At 40.2% G+C, this 18,628-nt stretch overlaps 2 protein-coding genes across 6 annotated transcripts; one reads left to right on the top strand and one right to left on the bottom strand.

Moving 5' to 3' along the window:
* Nucleotides 1-613: 613 nt before the first annotated feature.
* Nucleotides 614-7,940, bottom strand: SLC2A8 (solute carrier family 2 member 8). Its single transcript, XM_075716503.1, has 10 exons — nucleotides 7,882-7,940; nucleotides 7,512-7,671; nucleotides 6,548-6,754; nucleotides 4,672-4,771; nucleotides 4,316-4,527; nucleotides 3,442-3,585; nucleotides 2,762-2,870; nucleotides 1,844-2,017; nucleotides 1,055-1,200; nucleotides 614-893 (listed from the first exon to the last, which is right to left on the bottom strand). The coding sequence occupies exons 1-10, from the start codon at nucleotides 7,938-7,940 to the stop codon at nucleotides 756-758; spliced, it is 1,449 nt and encodes a 482-aa protein (XP_075572618.1). The 3' UTR covers nucleotides 614-755.
* A 580-nt stretch (nucleotides 7,941-8,520) lies between these two features.
* FBXW2 (F-box and WD repeat domain containing 2) lies at nucleotides 8,521-18,307 on the top strand. 5 transcript variants are annotated; one of them, XM_075716562.1, is made up of 7 exons: nucleotides 8,521-8,555; nucleotides 10,003-10,512; nucleotides 12,712-12,906; nucleotides 13,698-13,831; nucleotides 14,467-14,553; nucleotides 15,196-15,365; nucleotides 16,834-18,307. In XM_075716562.1, exons 2-7 carry the CDS (start codon nucleotides 10,023-10,025, stop codon nucleotides 17,120-17,122), a joined length of 1,365 nt encoding a protein of 454 aa, XP_075572677.1. In that variant the 5' UTR covers nucleotides 8,521-8,555; nucleotides 10,003-10,022; the 3' UTR covers nucleotides 17,123-18,307. The 5 variants fall into 5 exon arrangements, with proteins under 5 accessions (XP_075572677.1, XP_075572676.1, XP_075572673.1 ...); XM_075716561.1 differs by lacking the exon at nucleotides 8,521-8,555 and adding an exon at nucleotides 8,680-8,826; XM_075716558.1 differs by lacking the exon at nucleotides 8,521-8,555 and having other exon boundaries at nucleotides 9,497-10,512; nucleotides 12,712-12,753; nucleotides 12,844-12,906.
* Nucleotides 18,308-18,628: the final 321 nt, after the last annotated feature.

Below are 18,628 nucleotides of genomic sequence, written 5' to 3'. Positions count from 1 at the left end.
GAGACTCTTAGACAGAAAAGGAGAAAAACTATCTCCAGGACCTTGTAATTCCTTTTGAAAAAGCAATGCTCGTTCCTGAATTCTAAAATACATCCTCTTAAGAGCTACAACCCTTCTTGTGATTTGAATGCATTCCTAGCCAACTTGACAGCAATAGGAAAAATAATGCCAGCTTAACACTAATGCTCGTAAAAGCCAAGCATTCATCTCCAGTTTGGACCGAGACTTATTCCATGGTCAGGCACCCCAGAAATAGTAGCAGCAACAGAAAGGTGAAGTACTGCAGTCTGAAATGAATATTAGCCACATTACATCATTCATTTCTTCACTGTGACATGTGCCATAAGGGAAACATAAAGTGGAGCAAAGAAATTTAATGTATTTATTTACAAAATTAGAGCTTAATTTACATCTTAAAAAAAAAAAAAAAGATACTGGCCAATACCTTTAACATTCTTACTTGGCCATTATAGTCAGTCTGCACCAGCTGAAAAGAAAACAGGAATCAAAGAAAAAAAGTATGTCCAAGACCCGCACAAGGGAGATTTACTACAGGGAGTATGCACAAGTGTATGCAGATCCCCATAGATATTTGTTTAAAAAAAAAACAGAATTCAGATTTTTACCAAATTCATTAAAATTATTTGATAGCAAGTTTAGTAACAGAGAAGTCTGCCACATGATGCAGTTAGTTTCAACCATAGCACCATAATTCGTGATATAAAGGTTTCATACCAATATAACAAGCCTTAGGCTTAAGATCTTCTGAAGTAGGCCTCAATTTGTTCCAGGGTCTGTCCTTTTGTTTCAGGAACATAAAAGGCTGTAAAAGCTATATTGAGGCAGCAGAAGGCAGAGAAGAGCCAGAACGTGCCATAGGATGTTAAGAAACCCTGAGGGAGGAGAAACAACAAAAAACCGCGTTATTACAGCTCACTACTATACAACTACAGTTACGTATTGCCAGAGAAGACTGTGGCTCAAGTCTCTCAGGAGCATCTTTAATAAATTCCCCTATGAAAAGAAACTTCAGATGGTAATTTATGATGCTTACTATAAAATCATTAAATTCTTTGGTTACCAGGAAGGCCATAACCCAGTTTGTTAACACACAAGCACCACTTGATATGCCTCTAGCTTTAAGTGGGAAGATTTCAGATATCACCAGCCATGGAACAGGACCCCAGCCAAGGGCAAAACCTGCAATTACAAACAGAAGACAATAAATGCAAGTTAAGTACATATTAAAGGGAAGACTGAATGATGCCCCAGTTAGTCAAGTAAGGGGGCTGCAGTTTTCACTCTAGGTTCTTGGATGATTCCAGTAAAACAGTACCTCTACCAGAAGGAAAGCGAGCAAGTTATTTTAGGGCAGCATGATAAATTCTAGTGCATTTTACATCAAACTAATTACAAGAATATTCTTAACAAGCAGAACTTCTTGCCATGAAGTCCCTGAAGTGGTAAGCTTAAAAACTGACCTTGTTTCTAACTGCTGTTGCTTTGTACGATCACAGAATTCAGTGGGGCTCAGACACTAACAAAGACTGGATTTTTTTTCCGTTAATGACTGTAAAGCAGTCTAACCTGAGGAATTACTACTTGCTAATAGCACAAGGAGGTATAAATTAATTTTCCAGGGACTTGGCTTAACTAAGCTGCTAGCTCTTATCACCAGGGTTGCGAACACTCAGCCCAACTTTGCGTTATACACTGAAAAGGTCTGTCAAAGACATAACTCTTTTCCATTCATCAATAATGTGACAAAATGGAACAAAAATGTCACATTCATAAGAAAGTGTGAGTTTTGTGTAATGGCTACTTAGAAGCCTGTTCCACTTACCAGCAACAAAAAGCCCTAGGCTCACTACTGCAAGCCAGGATATGCTGCTTTCTGTTCCTGGGGATGCTGAATGTAGAGTGAACCATACATCAGGATTTGATGAGTTGTTTCGATTTGGAAGGACCATTTTAAAGTAAAGCCCAAACAATGCAGTACTGAGAGCCATGATTATCCCTGAAAAGTAAGCAATAACCAAGTTGTCACTGGTTGCCACTTGGGTGTTCTTGAGAGACAGAACATAGTCGGTCAGTCAAATATAGGATATGCTGGCCCTCACAGAAGTGTTTCTTAAAAGATGACTGTTCTTGGAAATAAACACTGGCCTTGACAGGAGTGAAAGATGCTAGCCAAGCATTCTAAACACTAGCCAAACAATATAGTCTTGACAGCAGGCCTTAATATTGAGTGTGCAGCAAAGCAAGTATATCAAACAGAATTAGTTTCCTTTAGCACATTTACTTGTAAAGTTAAAATTTTTAACTGTAGTCTTGCATAACTAAACACCACAATGCACCATGAAAGTAGCAGCAGCCACAGAGAAACTACTCTGAAACAGCCATTTGTTGACAACTTGGGTATGAGAATGAATTGAGTTGAGTCTTATTAAGCAGAAAAATTATCACAGTAGTAAGAACTGTCTCAGTGACATAGCTATTTAAAAATAAAAACTGGCCTGGTAAGAAGACAAAAAGATAGTCATACATACTTTCAAGGGGTTCCACCTACAATGTATATATAAAATAATAGTTTCCTCTTAGGAGTTTAAGTCTATAGTTGTACCAAATTATAAGTATAAAGCAAAACACTTAAAAAAAATGCATAAATTGCAATACTTAATTCCCCCAACAGTTAAGACACTTTTTGATACTACATATAGTATTTTTTTCTTGCTGAACAAAATTCAGTAACATGTTTTACCAGATATGTAAAGCAGCACTTTTCGTCCAGTTTTATCTATGATAAGTGCAGCCACAGCAGTGAAACATACTTGTATGGAACCCACAACAACAGAAGCCATTCTGCTGTCCTGAAATAAAGAGGTAGGGAGAATTTGCTCTTTCAGGCTGATAAGAGGATCACTTATCAAGCATTACTGATGTGTTTGTCTCGAATCTGAAAGAAGATAAGCTATGCCACAGAAATTAATGGTGGGGGGAGACAACGGGGCGGAGGCGGGAAAGACATCGCCAATGAACACAACATACTGGTCTCTTAATAAACTTTAAAATAAGCCACAACTTCTTCCTAGAGTTTTACTTTCTGTGAAACATTGCATTTGCAACTCTACTAAAAAAAAAAAATCATACAGGAAGATGAATATAATAGAAATTTCTATCAGTATCAAAGTTTCAGACCAGCAAAACACAACATGCTTCCCCCTAAAAAAACCCAGAACATTCAGGTATACCAGAGTAACATGGTCAAGGAGGTGTCTAGAATCCAAACCAAAAAAGCCCACTAAAACCCAAACCCTCTTATTTATGACACAGGCAGGATCATTATCAAGTCAGTTTGTTATGTGTTTTAGACTTACTATAGCATTCACTAACCTGAAACTATTATAGACATTTGTCAGTTTGGAAACACACCCCGATTACCTTGAAGTTTGCATCTTCAAAGATAGTTTCTGCATAGAACATAACTGCATTAATGCCTGTTACTTGCTGGAAGAACATCAGAGCCACACCAATAAGAAGTGGCCTGTAGATTGAGGGGTTCTTAAATTCAGAGAGATTCAGTCCCTGATAAAAGATTAAGCAATGATTTGGTGAAAAATGTCATCTTTTAAATGAAAGAACAAAAACCAACAAGCCTCCTAAGAACATTTCAGTCTGTTCAAACTCAGTAAGCTTCCCACCCCCCTTTAGCAAAACAAAGAGCCTTAGCAGAAAAAATGTTTACATTTGAAGTATCTGAGAACTCCAGCAAAGCATTTTTCCCCTTTCTCAGGTTCTAGAGACAGAAATTGACAGTACTTTGTAGAAAAAGTTAACATGAATGAACTCATGGTTTGCAGAAACTGAACTTCAACGATTAGACCTGCCTATTTAAGCACACGTCTCACAAGAGGCTAAACAATGCTTTCAGAGACACAAGGGAAAATGCATTCATACAACACAAACAATTGGAAATTAGTGTTAGAGGTGTTGAACTATCCTACAAAATTGCTAAATAAAGCAGCAAAACTATACAGCTGTCATAAAATTAACAAGATTACGAGCCCAACTGCTACTCATGTACACCGATGGCAGCCAATGGTGACAGCAGTTGCAGCTGAAAGGTAGAAGAAAAAGATTCAAAGAGTATCACTTGCTTCTTGAGTATCATTTGTATGAGGGAACAGGTTTGGACCATCCTGTGTAGAAAAGGCTATTAACTAAGCTTTGGTAAAACCCTTTTAATTACACTATATGCTTTCAGATGTTATCTCCACACAAAAATTTTTTTAAGAGTAAATCAGATTCTCATCACCTCTTCCTGAACACTAGCTTCAATCTGCCTACATTCCCATTCATGGTCTGCATGTGGTCCCCGCAGAAAGCGCAAAGCAGCTATGGCTTCTGAGCGTTTGCTCTGATTCAGCAGAAATCTCGGTGTTTCAGGCATGAACAACATGAACAGCAGCATTATGCAGGATGGAAAAGAACACAACACTGCCAGCCAGCGCCATTTTAGTATTATTCCTGGGTAACAAAAAGGAAAGAAAGAGGGCTATGAACATCAATTAGTTGCACAAACAAATTAACATTTACTTTCAATTCTTCAGTGTAGTTCTTTTATTACATGTACTAATCCTTTTTTGCAACCTAGAGCCCTAACCCCAATACCTGCAACGTAAGCTCCCAGTATGCCAGTCACCACCATCAACTGAACACAAGAGCCAAGCATACCACGGACTTCAGGATGAGATACTTCAGATATATACACCTAAAACATAGGGAGAAAACATCTAATAATTACTTCTATCCAATTTTGGATCAAGGACTTGATAAGTAATTCATTTCTGAAAAAACATGATGTATTTCCTTCCTCTCCTTAAAAATAGCCTCAATCAATGGAGTGAGTAGAAAAGTACCATCTCAGAAATGTATATTGGTATTATGCACAACCCTGGAAAAAAAAGGGAGGACCTAAGCCACAAGAATGTTGATGCGGTATCAGTATCCCAAAGGTGAATAAACTTGCATTAGTAAGAGCTTCTTTTGTTAGCCACATTCAACAAGAAATGCATCATCGCAAAGCGGTCTACAGCTTGGAACAGTCTTTGCACAAACATGCAGCGCAAGCTACATATAAAACTGTTTGCAATAAAAGTTTTAGATTTTTAATTCACTGTAAAGAGTGCAAATTATTTCATTCTCCATGAAGTTCAAAATTGACAGCTCATCTTAACACAGACTACATCAACAGCATCGCACCTCATCCAGTATTTAGGATCAACTTAAATTTTTCAGCTTTTTTTTAATACATTGACCCCAAGTCAACAGCTACAGTTTAGCTGTATACATAAAAGAGAAATCCCTCATATTTATATATACAATTCCTTCTAAAGTCACAGTTCTTACGTTTTGTGGAAGGAAAACAAGTAATCTTTATTTCAAGAATAACTTAGAGCTACAAAAACTTGGTATTACATATGACACTCTCCTCCCTCATCACTGCAGTCACATAGATCTTTTATTGTTGGCTGTGGGTTAAGGACTTTACATATGGGAACTTAAGAGTTCAGCTCTGTGAAACAAAGAGAAAAGTAATTTGTAAAGCAGACAGAATTCCTCCAAAGACATCAACACAACAGACTAAGCAACCAAGCTTCCAACAACAAAGTTGCACAAGATTATCATTAAGACCCTACCACCCTGAATCTTTCTTAGATTTTATTTTTATAACCATCTACATTGATAAAAAAACGAGCATTTATTCCATGCTTCATTACGAGTACTTCTTATCCTTTGATTTTTAGTTTGCATCTCACTTCAAAAGCTAGAAATGCTAGAACCACCAGAAAAGAAACAAACTTGAATTCTAAATGGTTTATTTCACACTATTACCTATTCAGCTAGATCCAAAAGGTCAAATAACACCAGAGAAGACAGACAACAACAGAATGAATTATCTCCATTTCCCTACTGCATGTATATTCCTGAATGTATGGGAAAAGTTAATGTCCAGAAGGTAACAGTTAAATGGAATCAGAAGGCACTATTTGACATTACTCCAGGATGAGCGAGCAGCCATAGTTTATTTGCTAAACCAAGAAGTTGGGTGAAATGTAAGACTATTAGAAACAGCTGGTAATGGGGGGGGGCGGGGCAGGGGGGGGGGAACCAACCCTAATGTTATATATGAGGAATTTGAAGAGAGAAATATTACTAGACTACAGCAGAACATAAACAGAAGCAATCAAATAAAGGCCTAATAACGCGAAAGATCACATCACTGTATCAGGAATGCATAGTACAGAAGTGCCACTAGAAGAAACAAGATTTGTTTTATTTATATTTTCTTCCTGATTAAAAACAAGCAAAATATGATTCTACAAAATCGGTTTATTCTAAATCCACAAACTGCCTTGGCTACAGTTATTCAGTTACTTCAATGAAGCCACCTACAATACTGCTACGGAAAAAGAAACAAAAAACCCACAAACAAACAAAAAAGCAACCACACACGCACACAAACCCAGAAAAATGTCTTACTTACCGGAACAACAAGTGAAGTAATTCCACTAGCTAAGCCTGTCAGCATTCGTCCAAAATAAAGCATCCAAACATTCTGAGCAGATATAATAACTATATATCCAAAAACATATGGTATTGAGCACAGCATGAGACTCAGCTTTCTCCCAACTTTATCCACAAGATAGCCTCCTAGTATTCCTCCAGCAGCAGCTCCTAATGTTACTATTGACTTCAAAAAAACAAATTAAAAAATTACTATACATATATAAATAAATACAAAAATAAATAACAGACAACAATTTCTTTTAAAATCCTGAAAAGTGAATAGCAGCTTCTAAAAAAATGTGCAAGAGTATGCAGGTGTTTTGAAAATCAAAATAAACATTAGCTTCTTAATCAAAACACAGTCAAGAAGCTCTGCTCACCACAACTGAACAGCAAGTAATTTTCATATTACATACAAAGCTCTTTCAATGGAGAAAAAAAAAAAGCAGCAGTAACTTTCTTAATATGTCTACAAAGCTGTCCATTCACCATTCACAAACAGGCCTTTCAAACTGTTAAAGCCCTGAAGAGTTTGTTATTCTTGACTAACCTGAAGTCCAGCCTGTACCCAAAAAGCAAATATTCCCCATGTTGATGGGCTGCACTAATTTATTAAGAAGTTGATTTTCTGTGGTCCCTTACCAGGTTCAACTGAGAAACATTCGAATGGTCAGAAGACATTTTAGCACCAAAAAGAAGTTCGAATAATATGGGCATTTATTAATATATGCTAACTGAGAATTATCAGAGCATAACAGCACTGTTACTCAGAAAATATTTTATTCAATCACTGAGTTTAGAAAAAAAATTGATTTTGCTATTAAGATCCACCTTTACCCTCATTCTTAAGAGGAGTAAGACTGCATCATATAAGCAGCATCTTCTTGACCTACACTTTCAAGTGAAATCACATAATGGCAATGCATCATACAGAGCCTTACGCCAAACCACGAGGCTTGATTGCTGTCCAGTCTTAGTTTAGGATCGTTGATTTCCCTCAGCTCCGGAATAGCCGGTGAGCTATAGCCTAGCACGAAGCCAAAGCTAAGAGGTCCCAGGACAGCAGCGAACGTGGCCAGGTACAGCTTCTTGTTCTGCACCCTGCGGTAGGAGAGGCCGACAAGGATCACGCCGCCCCCACCTCCCGCTGCCGGCCCCGCGCTAGGGCCGGTAATGCTGGGGCGGGCCTGGCAGAGGGCTCGGCCCCGAGCTCGCCTCCGCCGTCCCCCGCCATCGGCCGCGCCCGAGCTCCGGGGCAGTCAGGGCTGCCCCTGGGCCGCCAGAGCGGCGGGCCGCGGCGCCCGCACTCACCTCGGCTCAGAGCCCGAAGCGGGGTCGGCCAGGAGGCGGCGAGACTCCTCTGCAGCCATGCCCCGCGGGCGGGGAGCGCCTCAGCGCCGCCAGCCCCGGCCACGTCCCCGCGGGCAGCCGCTGCGGGCCGCGGCCTCCGCGCAGGCTGCGCGGGCAGCGGTGGCGGGCGCGGACGAGCCCTCGGCCGCGGCGCCGGCTGCGGCGCCCTGAGGCTGCCGTCCGAGCGGAAGTGGGGCAGCGAGGAGTGATGACGTCGCGGCGTGCGCCGGAAGCTGCCTGAGCACGGAGAGCGGAGCCGCGCCTGCCGTCCGGGTGCTGGCCGGGTCGCCCGGCGCAGGGGCCGCGGCGCGGGGCTCCTCCCGCCCCTCCCGCGCCGGGCGCGGCTGAGGCGCCCAGTCCCGTCCGAGGGCGACCTCCTGCCGCGGGTGCCTCCGCAGGAAGCGCCGGGAGCCTGTCCTGCTGCGGGAGCGATGGCCGCGGGGAAGCCGCAGCCCCTGCCGGGCTCTGGCGGGCCGCGCGAGCCGTGGCGGCTGCCTGCCGAAGGACGCTCCGCGCCTGGTCGCTACCTGAGGTGAGCGCCGCGGCCCACGGGACTCGGGGGAGCGGCGCCGGCAGCTGTCGGCGGCAGCGGCGCTGAAAGTCTGCGGTCCTCGCCGTGCTTGTTGCGTGCGGAGGTATATGGGAGCGGGCGGGGGAGCGGCTCGGGCTGGCTGGATAACGCCTAGGAAAGAGCCTGGTGCACGTAGCACTGAGCACCGGCTGCGGGGCCTCACAGCAGCCCTTGATGGCAGTGTTAGCTTCGTGTATTGAATACAACAAACGCCTTAGAGCTCACCTATTTTTTATTCATAGGGAGCCTGTTAGAAATTTTTGTTTCCTTTAAAGAGAACGTATGCCTGTTAGAACAGCAAATATATTCTCTGCCATATGTGCTGAGGAACGCTGGTAAGTGCTGTCAGCAGTAAAAGTTCCTGTATGAACTTGTGACTTGATAGGAGCAGCTATTTCTGTGCATTTGACACCCAGCACCTTCTTGTGTTTTTATCAACGATTGCATGCCACGTGCAGCCTTTCATAGTGAAGACTGTACTTTTCTGTACTACTATGCCACGTTAAGAGGTGTACCCTAAGATCTTGTTCTATGAAGAAAATATCTGTGTAGAAATAAACACATTATTGACTCCCACTCAGCTTCCTCAATTCTTTGGGTTTGGGAGCTTCTATGAATTAAATTCAGCCAGTTGTCTAATGAATGGAATTAGATCTTCCAGAGAAAATAAATAATGATGGCTTTTTAACTGTTTGCCCGATGTTTATCTTGTTAATCACTTGTCCAAGCTTATTGTAGGAACTTGAGATGCCACAGGGTAGTATAAATGCATACAGGTTGCATAGTTCAGGATGTGGTATTTGAAACTTTCAATTTCACAGTTAATTCTTTTCATTGGAAATAAACTGAGAAAATAGGAAAAAAAACCAGGGATTTTAAAAAAAAGTGTTTAGGTCAAAGCAGTGCAAACATGTCAAAACTGATACTAGACCAGCACCATATATAGCCTTTACATGAGCCAAATAGAAGGCTAACATGTCCTTCAACACAATTTTTCAGACCCCTCTCTGTATCTTCTTTAAAAAAAAAATATAATTACCTGCTTTGTGTTTAAAATAGTTCAGGACAAAGGTATGAATAAGTTCTGTCAGTAACTAGCTTATCGCTCTGCTTATATGCTTTGGTTTCTTCCCTTTATCAGTACAGTCCATGAGTAAACTGTAAGACAGTGTTTATTTGCTATAATAGGTTTAAAACTTAAACTAACCCTTACCTTACTGGATTCGGAATTTGAAAGTGTTAACCTAGAACAAGAAAGATGCTAACATTCATAATGAATGCTAACATTCACTAGCTCCATACAATTCACTTCTAAGGCTGATGTGGGACAAATGATAGTTCAAAGTGCATGCAAATGCTTAGTCCTAACCTAATGAATATTTTAAAATGCATTTGGTCACTTCAGTCTGTGTGTTAACATGCCATTTGGAATACTGATGTACCAGTAATAAAGATGTGATGCTTACCTTGTTTTCTGAACGGAACTAATACAGTATTTTGATGTATCACAGGTAAATTTTTCCATAACCTTATGGAGAAAAAGGACTTTGAAGCATGGCTTGATAACATTTCTATTACATTTCTTTCTCTGACGGACTTGCAGAAAAATGAAACTCTGGATCACCTGATTAGCTTGAGTGGAGCAGTCCAGCTCAGGCACCTCTCCAATAATCTAGAGATTCTCCTCAAGAGGGACTTCCTCAAACTTCTTCCATTGGAACTTAGTTTTTATCTGTTAAAATGGCTTGATCCTCAGACCTTACTCACATGTTGCCTCGTCTCTAAGCAGTGGAATAAGGTTATAAGTGCCTGTACAGAGGTGTGGCAGACTGCATGTAAGAATTTGGGTTGGCAAATAGATGACTCTGTTCAGGACCCTCTGCATTGGAAGAAGGTTTACCTAAAGGCTATTTTAAGGATGAAGCAACTGAAGGACCACGAAGCCTTTGAGACATCCTCTTTAATTGGACACAGTGCCAGAGTATATGCACTTTACTATAAAGATGGACTTCTGTGTACAGGTAGGAAGGACAGAAAACTTGGAGTCTTACAATTCTTTGTTTTCTCTGCCCCCCTCCCCCATGTGATTAATGACAATTTGCTTTTCCTTTAGCAGACAGATTACTTTCATAGAGCTAACGCAGTTTAAGATGATTCAAATTTTTTTTTTTTCCAATTTCTGAAACACCTGGCACACATCATTAATCACTTTAATAGGAAAACAAGGAGACCAATTTCTTTGTTCGTTAAAAAAACAGTAACAGCAGGTATCATGCTTCAGATTAGTAAGCCCGTTTGAGAAGTACAGATATGTTAGTTATCCTCTTAGAGGATAACTTCCAGTTAAAGGGACCGTGTTTGGGCAATGTGATCACTGCAGTCTCCCAGACTGTGGCAGGAAAAGTCTGTCTTCTTCCTTGAAACAAGGCAATTTCTCTGATACAGTCTGTAAGCACTTTCAGTTCTTAACGTAATGTAAGTGCTTGTATGAAGACCTGTAAACTAGATTTAACCTTGCAGTCTGACTTGCACATTGTAATGGTAATTTCACCTTCCTCCCTGAAGTCTGCAGACTTCAAGATTTCAGTTTGAACTTAAAAATACAGCCAGAACAAATATGAAACCTTAAGGATGAAAGAATACTAACAAAGTTACAATGAACTCCTGTCAGAGCATATTCCAAGGATTTCCCGATCATTTCAGATGACAATGCTATAGAGTAAGTTGGGAATACTGGCTAAGTACTTGCATATTTGTTATGTTAACATGGTTACTAGGAACCAACAACTAGACTCTAGCCAGTCTTTCACTTCCCTACTCAACAGGGAATGCAAATACAGAGGAAGCAGCATTGTTAAAACTTTCTGAAAAGTGGCACACTTCTGTAATGGAACCACCAGGAGAAACAACAGGTGTAAGGGTCCGGGGTTTTATTCTTCTCTCCAAAGCCAGCAGTCTGGACTTACTGTTATGAGTTTAAAGAGGAAAAAAAAAAAAAGGACTTTGGGGAGAGAAAGGAAACTGGCAGGTGATGGGGCCTGGTATTCATCTGCTGTCTTTTGAGATTTGGTGGACTCCTTTCCTACCTGAAACAAACTAAAGCTTGCAGTATAGTCAGTGGCTCTGCAAACCTGAGAGTGGATCATGTAAAACTTCTACGCATCTGTTTCGGTAGAGACACTGTCAGTCAGAGGCAGTGCTGGAATCTATGGAAGGTGCTAAAAGGGTATGATGAAACTGCAAGGCCAGACATCTAGTAGCTTAATTAACATGAAAACAAGAGGCTTTGCTGTAGTGCTGAAACTTAAAACTAGGGCTTATTCCCCATTCAGGCAGCTTGAAAGTACTATTTAATGAGAAAAGTTCAACAAGGGGAAATGCAAAGCCATGCACCTGAGGAGGAACAACTCCATGGCACCAGTATATGCTGGGGGCTACCCAGTTGGAAAGCAGCTTGGCAGAAAAGGACCCAGGCATCCTGGTGGACACCAAGTTGAATGTAAGCCACCAGTGTGCCCTTGCTGCAAAGGCAGCTAATGGTATTCTGGGCTGCTTTAGGAGGAGTGTTGCCAGTAGGCTGAGGGAGGTGCTTCTTCCCCTCCACTGGGCACTGGTGAGGCCACACCTGGAGTTACGTGTCTGGGCAGTGCTGGGCTCCTCAGTACAAGAGACACATGGACACACTGGAGAGTCCAATGAAGGGCCATGAAGATGATGAAGAGACTGGAGCATCTCTCATATGAAGAAAGGCTGGGAGGGCTAGGACTTTTTATGCTAAAGAAGAGAGGGCTCTGGGACAATCTTATCAATGTATGTAAATACCTGAAGTGAGGGTGCAAAGAAGATGGAGCCAGGCTCTTTTCAGTGGTGCCCGGTGACAGGACAAGAGGGAGTGGACACAAACTGGAACACAGGAGGTTCCCTCTAAAACACTTTTTTGCTGTAAGAGTGATTGAGCACAGGTTGCCCAGGGAAACTGTGGAGCGTCCATCCTCGGACATACTGAAAAGCCATCTGGTTGTGGTCCTGGGCAACTGGCTCTAGGTGGCCCTGCTTGAGTTGGGGGGTTGGAAGAGCTGACCTCCAGAGGTCCCTTCCAGCCATAACCATTCTGTGATTCCATGACAATACTATATTTAAGGCAAACATGGAAGATGAGTATAGAATTGGGAATATTATTTACTCTTTGCTTCCAATTACCCTGTTCTTTTATATTCTAGGATCAGATGACTTGTCTGCAAAACTGTGGGATGTAAGCACAGGTCAGTGCATATATGGTATTCAGACGCACACTTGTGCTGCAGTGAAGTTTGATGAACAAAAGCTTGTAACAGGATCTTTTGATAACACAGTAGCCTGTTGGGAATGGAGCTCTGGGGCAAAGACACAGCATTTTAGAGGACATACTGGTGCAGGTATGTTGAACTTTTCAATTTTTAATTTCACCAGTTAAGTAACATACATCATCATCAAACAAATTATAATTTAAGTTAGCTCTTTGCATGATAGGGTTGTGGGGTTTTTTTTGGCTCTGTCCCAAGTCACCGTTTGGGGTGGGGGGAAATAGCCAGAACAGATCTAGATCTGTCTGCTCTTGAATAATGCCAAAGCTTAGCCATGTAGTGTTTTGCAGTTGCATGGAAATAATAGTAAATGCCATAGTTACTCAGTACTTTGAGTCTACCAAAAAGATGCAAACCCTAGGAGGCAGGGAGCACATGGCAATAGCAGTTCTTTATATCCCCAGAGTGGAGATGGGCTTACAGCAAAGAGCACAATAGGACCTGGGAGTCTGTATTTGCATTTGCCTCATAATTAACTTCTCTGTCCTCTACTGAAGAGTATCCTCAACTCAGCTGTAGGTCTGTTCCCCTGTGAGTAATGAGATGTTTCAAATGTACTAATCCTGCTGGAATTGACTTACTAGAACTCTTAAAATAGGAACTAGCTTAAGTTATGCTTTGCCATAATCAAACCATAAAGGAACCACTGATGTACATGCTCTTAATTTGGACAAAAATCAGTAATTTTGCAGTGTAAGCTTAGGAATCCAGAGCAACAATTCACATATACAGTTCAAGAACAACAGTTAAAGCTGTAGTAGCATATGAATTTGGAGGCTGTATGACCTAGTTAGTGCCTCACTTACAGAAAAATGCGTGCATAGAGACCGGTGCTCCTTATTTAGTACCCTCTTTGCTTGTAGTTTTTAGCGTGGATTACAATGATGAACTTGATATTCTGGTCAGTGGCTCTGCAGACTTCACTGTGAAAGTATGGGCCTTATCAACAGGAACGTGCCTGAATACCCTTACTGGACACACAGAATGGGTCACTAAGGTGGGAATATTGATTTTAATTAATCTTGCAAAACACTTACTTGCAATAAGTTTGTAATGTGTTCTAAATTTCTATTTCTTAATCCTAACCCTGCACCTAGGTGTAGAATCTGAATAACATCAGGAAATACTTCAAAATAACATTTCAGCAGAAAAAAATATTTAAAGAAGCTATAATTAAATCTTTCAGACCATCGAAGGTATTTCCATTCCAAAGCAGCTGGAATAATATTAGGAATCAGTGTTTGATTCAAAGACTGAATGAAAACAATGGTTCTGAAAGAAAGCTACTTCTAAAATTATGTAGAGAAGCTAATGATCTTGGTAACCAAAATCTGAGCATGAAAAGTGTTCTGAAGTCAAGAAACAGTATTTTTCTTCTGAGCATTTCAGAACTTGGAAGGTTGGAGGGGTGAATCTAGAGGTGAAGTACATATCTTCGCTTATTAATACAGTAAGTTGTCACTAGTAGGAACAAGAAAAGTGTAAACTGTAGTTTCCCTTCAGTTGCAAAAAGTATTTGTATTGCCTTTATACAAGAGTACAGTATGCAGGTTGTCAATGAAGTGAAAAATGCAAATGAAAGTGTGGTTATTTAACAGCATCAACATAAATCATTACATCCTTCAATTACAGGTAGTTTTGCAGAAGTGCAAAGTCAAATCTCTTATGCATAGTCCTGGGGATTACATTCTTCTAAGTGCAGATAAGTATGAAATCAAGGTATGTACCTTATATCATACATATATCATTTTAGTACCCAGGGAAATAAAATGCTTGAGTGCTTTGCTGAAGTTTACAAGTAATACAAGTTTTTATTTCCTCCCTTATTCCCTGCTTGTAAAGGTGCGTACAAGATGTGCAACTCTTCGGAAGCTAACTTTTCAATGCTTTCCTTCATGTTTAGATTTAAATGATAGCTCTACATGAATGGTAATACAAAAAATAAGTGCTTTCAGTGCACGCCTAATGTGCTAACTTGACAGTGAAGCACTTCACTGCAAGTACTGTTACTATTGGGGACTTTTGGGTTGGAGAGTGCTGTAAATAGTTTGTGGCTATGGAACTGCTTCATACCTGAAACATTGTTACATTTCTGTCCAATTGGATGGTTGATTTCTTTGCTGTTCTTTAAAGCACCCATTTTCACTGGGAATTTTTAGGCTAGAAACACCACATACTGCAACAATACCGTAAGACAAATCAGTTTCAGAATTGATGTTGCTACCTAAAGGAGGTAAATATTTCTGAAGAAACACGCACACATTTGCCCAGTGCTTTAAGAGAGACTGTGAGGTTTGCTCTATTTGTGTAACAGTTTATAAAGTGAATGTTTTATGGTCTTAAACTGTGTTTTAATTGTAGATTTGGCCTATTGGACGGGAAATAAACTGCAAGTGCTTAAAAACACTGTCTGTTTCTGAAGATCGCAGCATCTCCCTACAGCCCAGACTGCACTTTGATGGTAAATACATAGTGTGCAGTTCAGCACTAGGACTGTACCAGTGGGACTTTGCCAGCTATGATATTCTCAGGTAAATCTTTCAGTTTAAGACTTAGTCTTCTTTAAATAAATAAAAAGTACAGCATACTAGTTTTAATAACTTACTTTAGATGTAGGCCAAAAGAATCTTGATAAAATTTCTGTAAACATCTTCCTTTACACTTATTGCCAGGTTTAATTCTAATTTATCATCTGTTAATACAAATAATTTGATTACTGTTTTGTTTTCTCACCACGGGCTAGTGCTCTTTCATATTTTCATTCCATAAGCTGGAGGGTTTCAATACAGACTTAAATCAGACTGCAGTGCTGTAGTTGTGAATGTGAAACTGTAGTGACTAGAACTTAATGTTGCCATGGAGACTGCTGTACAGAGAACCAGGCGGCCATTTTTGGGGGTCCTTTGATGAGACAAGAAATTTAAAAGACTCTTTTTCCTTCTAGCACTACTGATCTGTCATTCTCGGTAATGCTGTGGAACGACAGCGAAATCTGTCGGTCTGCAGTAAGGGATCAAACAGGATCACTTCCCGTTTCCATAAAAAGAACGAGGCTGTATCTGTTAGAAATGGTAGCATCAAAGATTGTAACTTATTAAAGAAAAAATTGCATTTTAGAACTGTTAGCAGACTCTTAATTGAAACGGCCCCATATTTGTAAGGGATCTACCATAGGAAGATCTACTCCAAAAGAAGTGCTTATCAGTAAGAATAACTGAATAATTTCACCTCTTAGTTTACTCTCCCATCTTTCAAAAGAGAAAGATGTTCTCTTACTGCTGAGAACAGATTTTCATCTCCATAAATTTTTGTGCCTCAGTTCTGTGCTTTATGTAAAGCTATGATCAAATGCTCAGTCAGTTGTGGAAAACTTACTCTCTTCACTTTCTGGTCCAAGTTTTATTTATTAAGGCAAAAATACCCTAAAGGTGTAGGAGAACTAACAAATACTTTTATTTCTCCCGAAGATGAAAAATGCTTAACTTATGCTAAGCGTCAGTAAAACAGCATTCTGTTAAGCACCAGTCTTGAATGATTTATCTTACCTTCTTATGACAAGAAGGCATTTCTGTGTTTTATTCCCAGCTTTTAAGAGTGGTTTAAAGAATAAGAAAGGGTGTTACCTCTTAACTTAATGAGGCATGAAATCCCTATGGAAATTTACTGTAAAACACAAGTACACTTGCTCTTTTGTGTGTATCTGGAAACAAGACTTTTTTTCCCTTGTGCTTTGCAGAATCCCTTTCAAACCCTAACCTTTACTTGTGTTCAGAAGGGTCTGTCCTGAATGCACAAAGCCAGAACTGAAACCACAGGCCTAACTCCAGCTAACTGTTCGGTTGCTTAATTTGAAAAACTTGCATCCAGTTCTTTTTAAATCCTTTCAGAATGATGAGTTTAGACACTTACTTTCTATAGCCACTTAAAGATTTGTTTTAGTAATGCAGGTTCATGACTACATCGTGACTGAGTTTCTAACAATGTTGTCTTGTCTTCTAGGGTTATCAAACCTCCTGACTTCTCAAATGTGTCCTTGCTGGGCTTTGGAGAGATATTTGCTCTACTGTTTGATAACAGATATCTGTATATAATGGACTTGAGGACAGAAAAACTGATAAGCCGCTGGCCTCTACCAGAGTATAGAAAGTCAAAGAGAGGTTCAAGCTTTTTGGCTGGTGAAATGTCCTGGTTAAATGGACTAAATGGCCAAAATGATATGGGCTTGGTTTTTGCCACCAGTATGCCAGACCATAGTATCCATTTGGTGTTATGGAAAGAACATGGCTGAAAAGCTCACATATGCAGAATCTTCAGGAATATATGGACTATCAGCAGTGTGTCCATAAAATGAGACTTTGCATGAACCAAAGCTGCACACCTAATGGTATCATCATGCAATGCACAATCATTTACTTTTATTTGGGCATTTGGGAATGGGTTGTTTTGGACATAATGCAATACAGCATGCTAACAGTATTCACCACAAAATTTTGTCTGTACTCATGTTTAAGCATACCTATTTGGGCTCTGAAGCATAGCTTGTAATGTTTAAACCATTCAAATCCACCATCAAGTCTGAAATGAAGTAGTGCTTGACCTGACTTCTGACCTATTTTTTGTTGTTGAAACAGAAGGTGAAGCTACTATTTTAGAACCATAGGCATTTGTACATGTAACAGCAAATACTGGTTACAGTGCATGGCTGCTTAACTCAAATGAGAAGATAGCAAACCCTTTCTCTCTCCAGTATCATTCTCTTCAAAGTGGTTTTTCCTTATGATAGCTTTAAATACTTAGCCTTTGAAATAGAAGAATCAAATACGTCCTTTAACTAGGATCAGATGCTAACAATAATTTGTTTAAGTTCAGGAACATGTCAATATGAACTCTCCTCAGTGAGAATGAGCCAACTTTTCATCTATCTGATAGAGCTTGCCATAGCAATTAACCTTAGAGAACCTCTGACAGTATGCATCATATTTGCTGATGGTAACTCAGAATGGCTTGATCAGTATTTTATAGTCCATTTTTCCTATAGTTTGTTGAGAATGTAACTTAGTTCACAGGAAGGTAGAAATACAATGAATGGGAAGATGATGTTCAGTCTTTACAGCAAGAGTCACTCTTAAATTAAATGATGTCTAGCAGCCATTCACTTTTTCCAAAGGTTGCAGTTAATATAGTCATGCACTTGAAGTAGTTACTACATCTATATTTGGAAAGCCGGGGCAAGTAACAGAATGCCACATCTCGGGGGCAGGGGGGCGGAATCAAAAGTCTGAAGAAAAGCATAGGACTAGAAAAAGGTCTTTTGCTTTGATCATCGTAGGAGACCTGATGTACACAAGTTAACTATTGAGTAGCAAATACCTATCCACATACTTTTGTGGTATTTGACATGTACTTAAAAGCTGTATCTATGACATCACATGCTTTTGAAACGCTTTAGGTTGGTTTCCCCTCCTCCCTTACAATAAAATCTCCCCTTAATGTCTTTTTTTTTTTTTTTTTAAACACAACTTGAAAACACGAATTTTCATGAAGTTTGGCTCATCCTTGAAAAGACAAAACTGCCTAGCATTACTGTTAGTATGATTTTTTTTTTCCCTTCCCACTATCTAAGGAGACCTAATTTCATACTTGGTACTGAATGACAGCCAAGGTTCCCAAATGTATGTAGTATGAATTACACCAATGGAAGGGGAGTTTTCATACGCAAGAATCAGTATCTGAGTGATGTGGTAGGAATTGCGTGAAGTCACAGTGGAGTAGTGTCTCTTAATACAAGGTGAGA

Source organism: Pelecanus crispus, chromosome 9 (genome assembly GCF_030463565.1).
Source record: "Pelecanus crispus isolate bPelCri1 chromosome 9, bPelCri1.pri, whole genome shotgun sequence".
NCBI lineage: Eukaryota > Metazoa > Chordata > Aves > Pelecaniformes > Pelecanidae > Pelecanus > Pelecanus crispus.
Note: the sequence above shows the minus strand (reverse complement) of the source record. Positions and strands in the feature narration are given on the sequence as shown.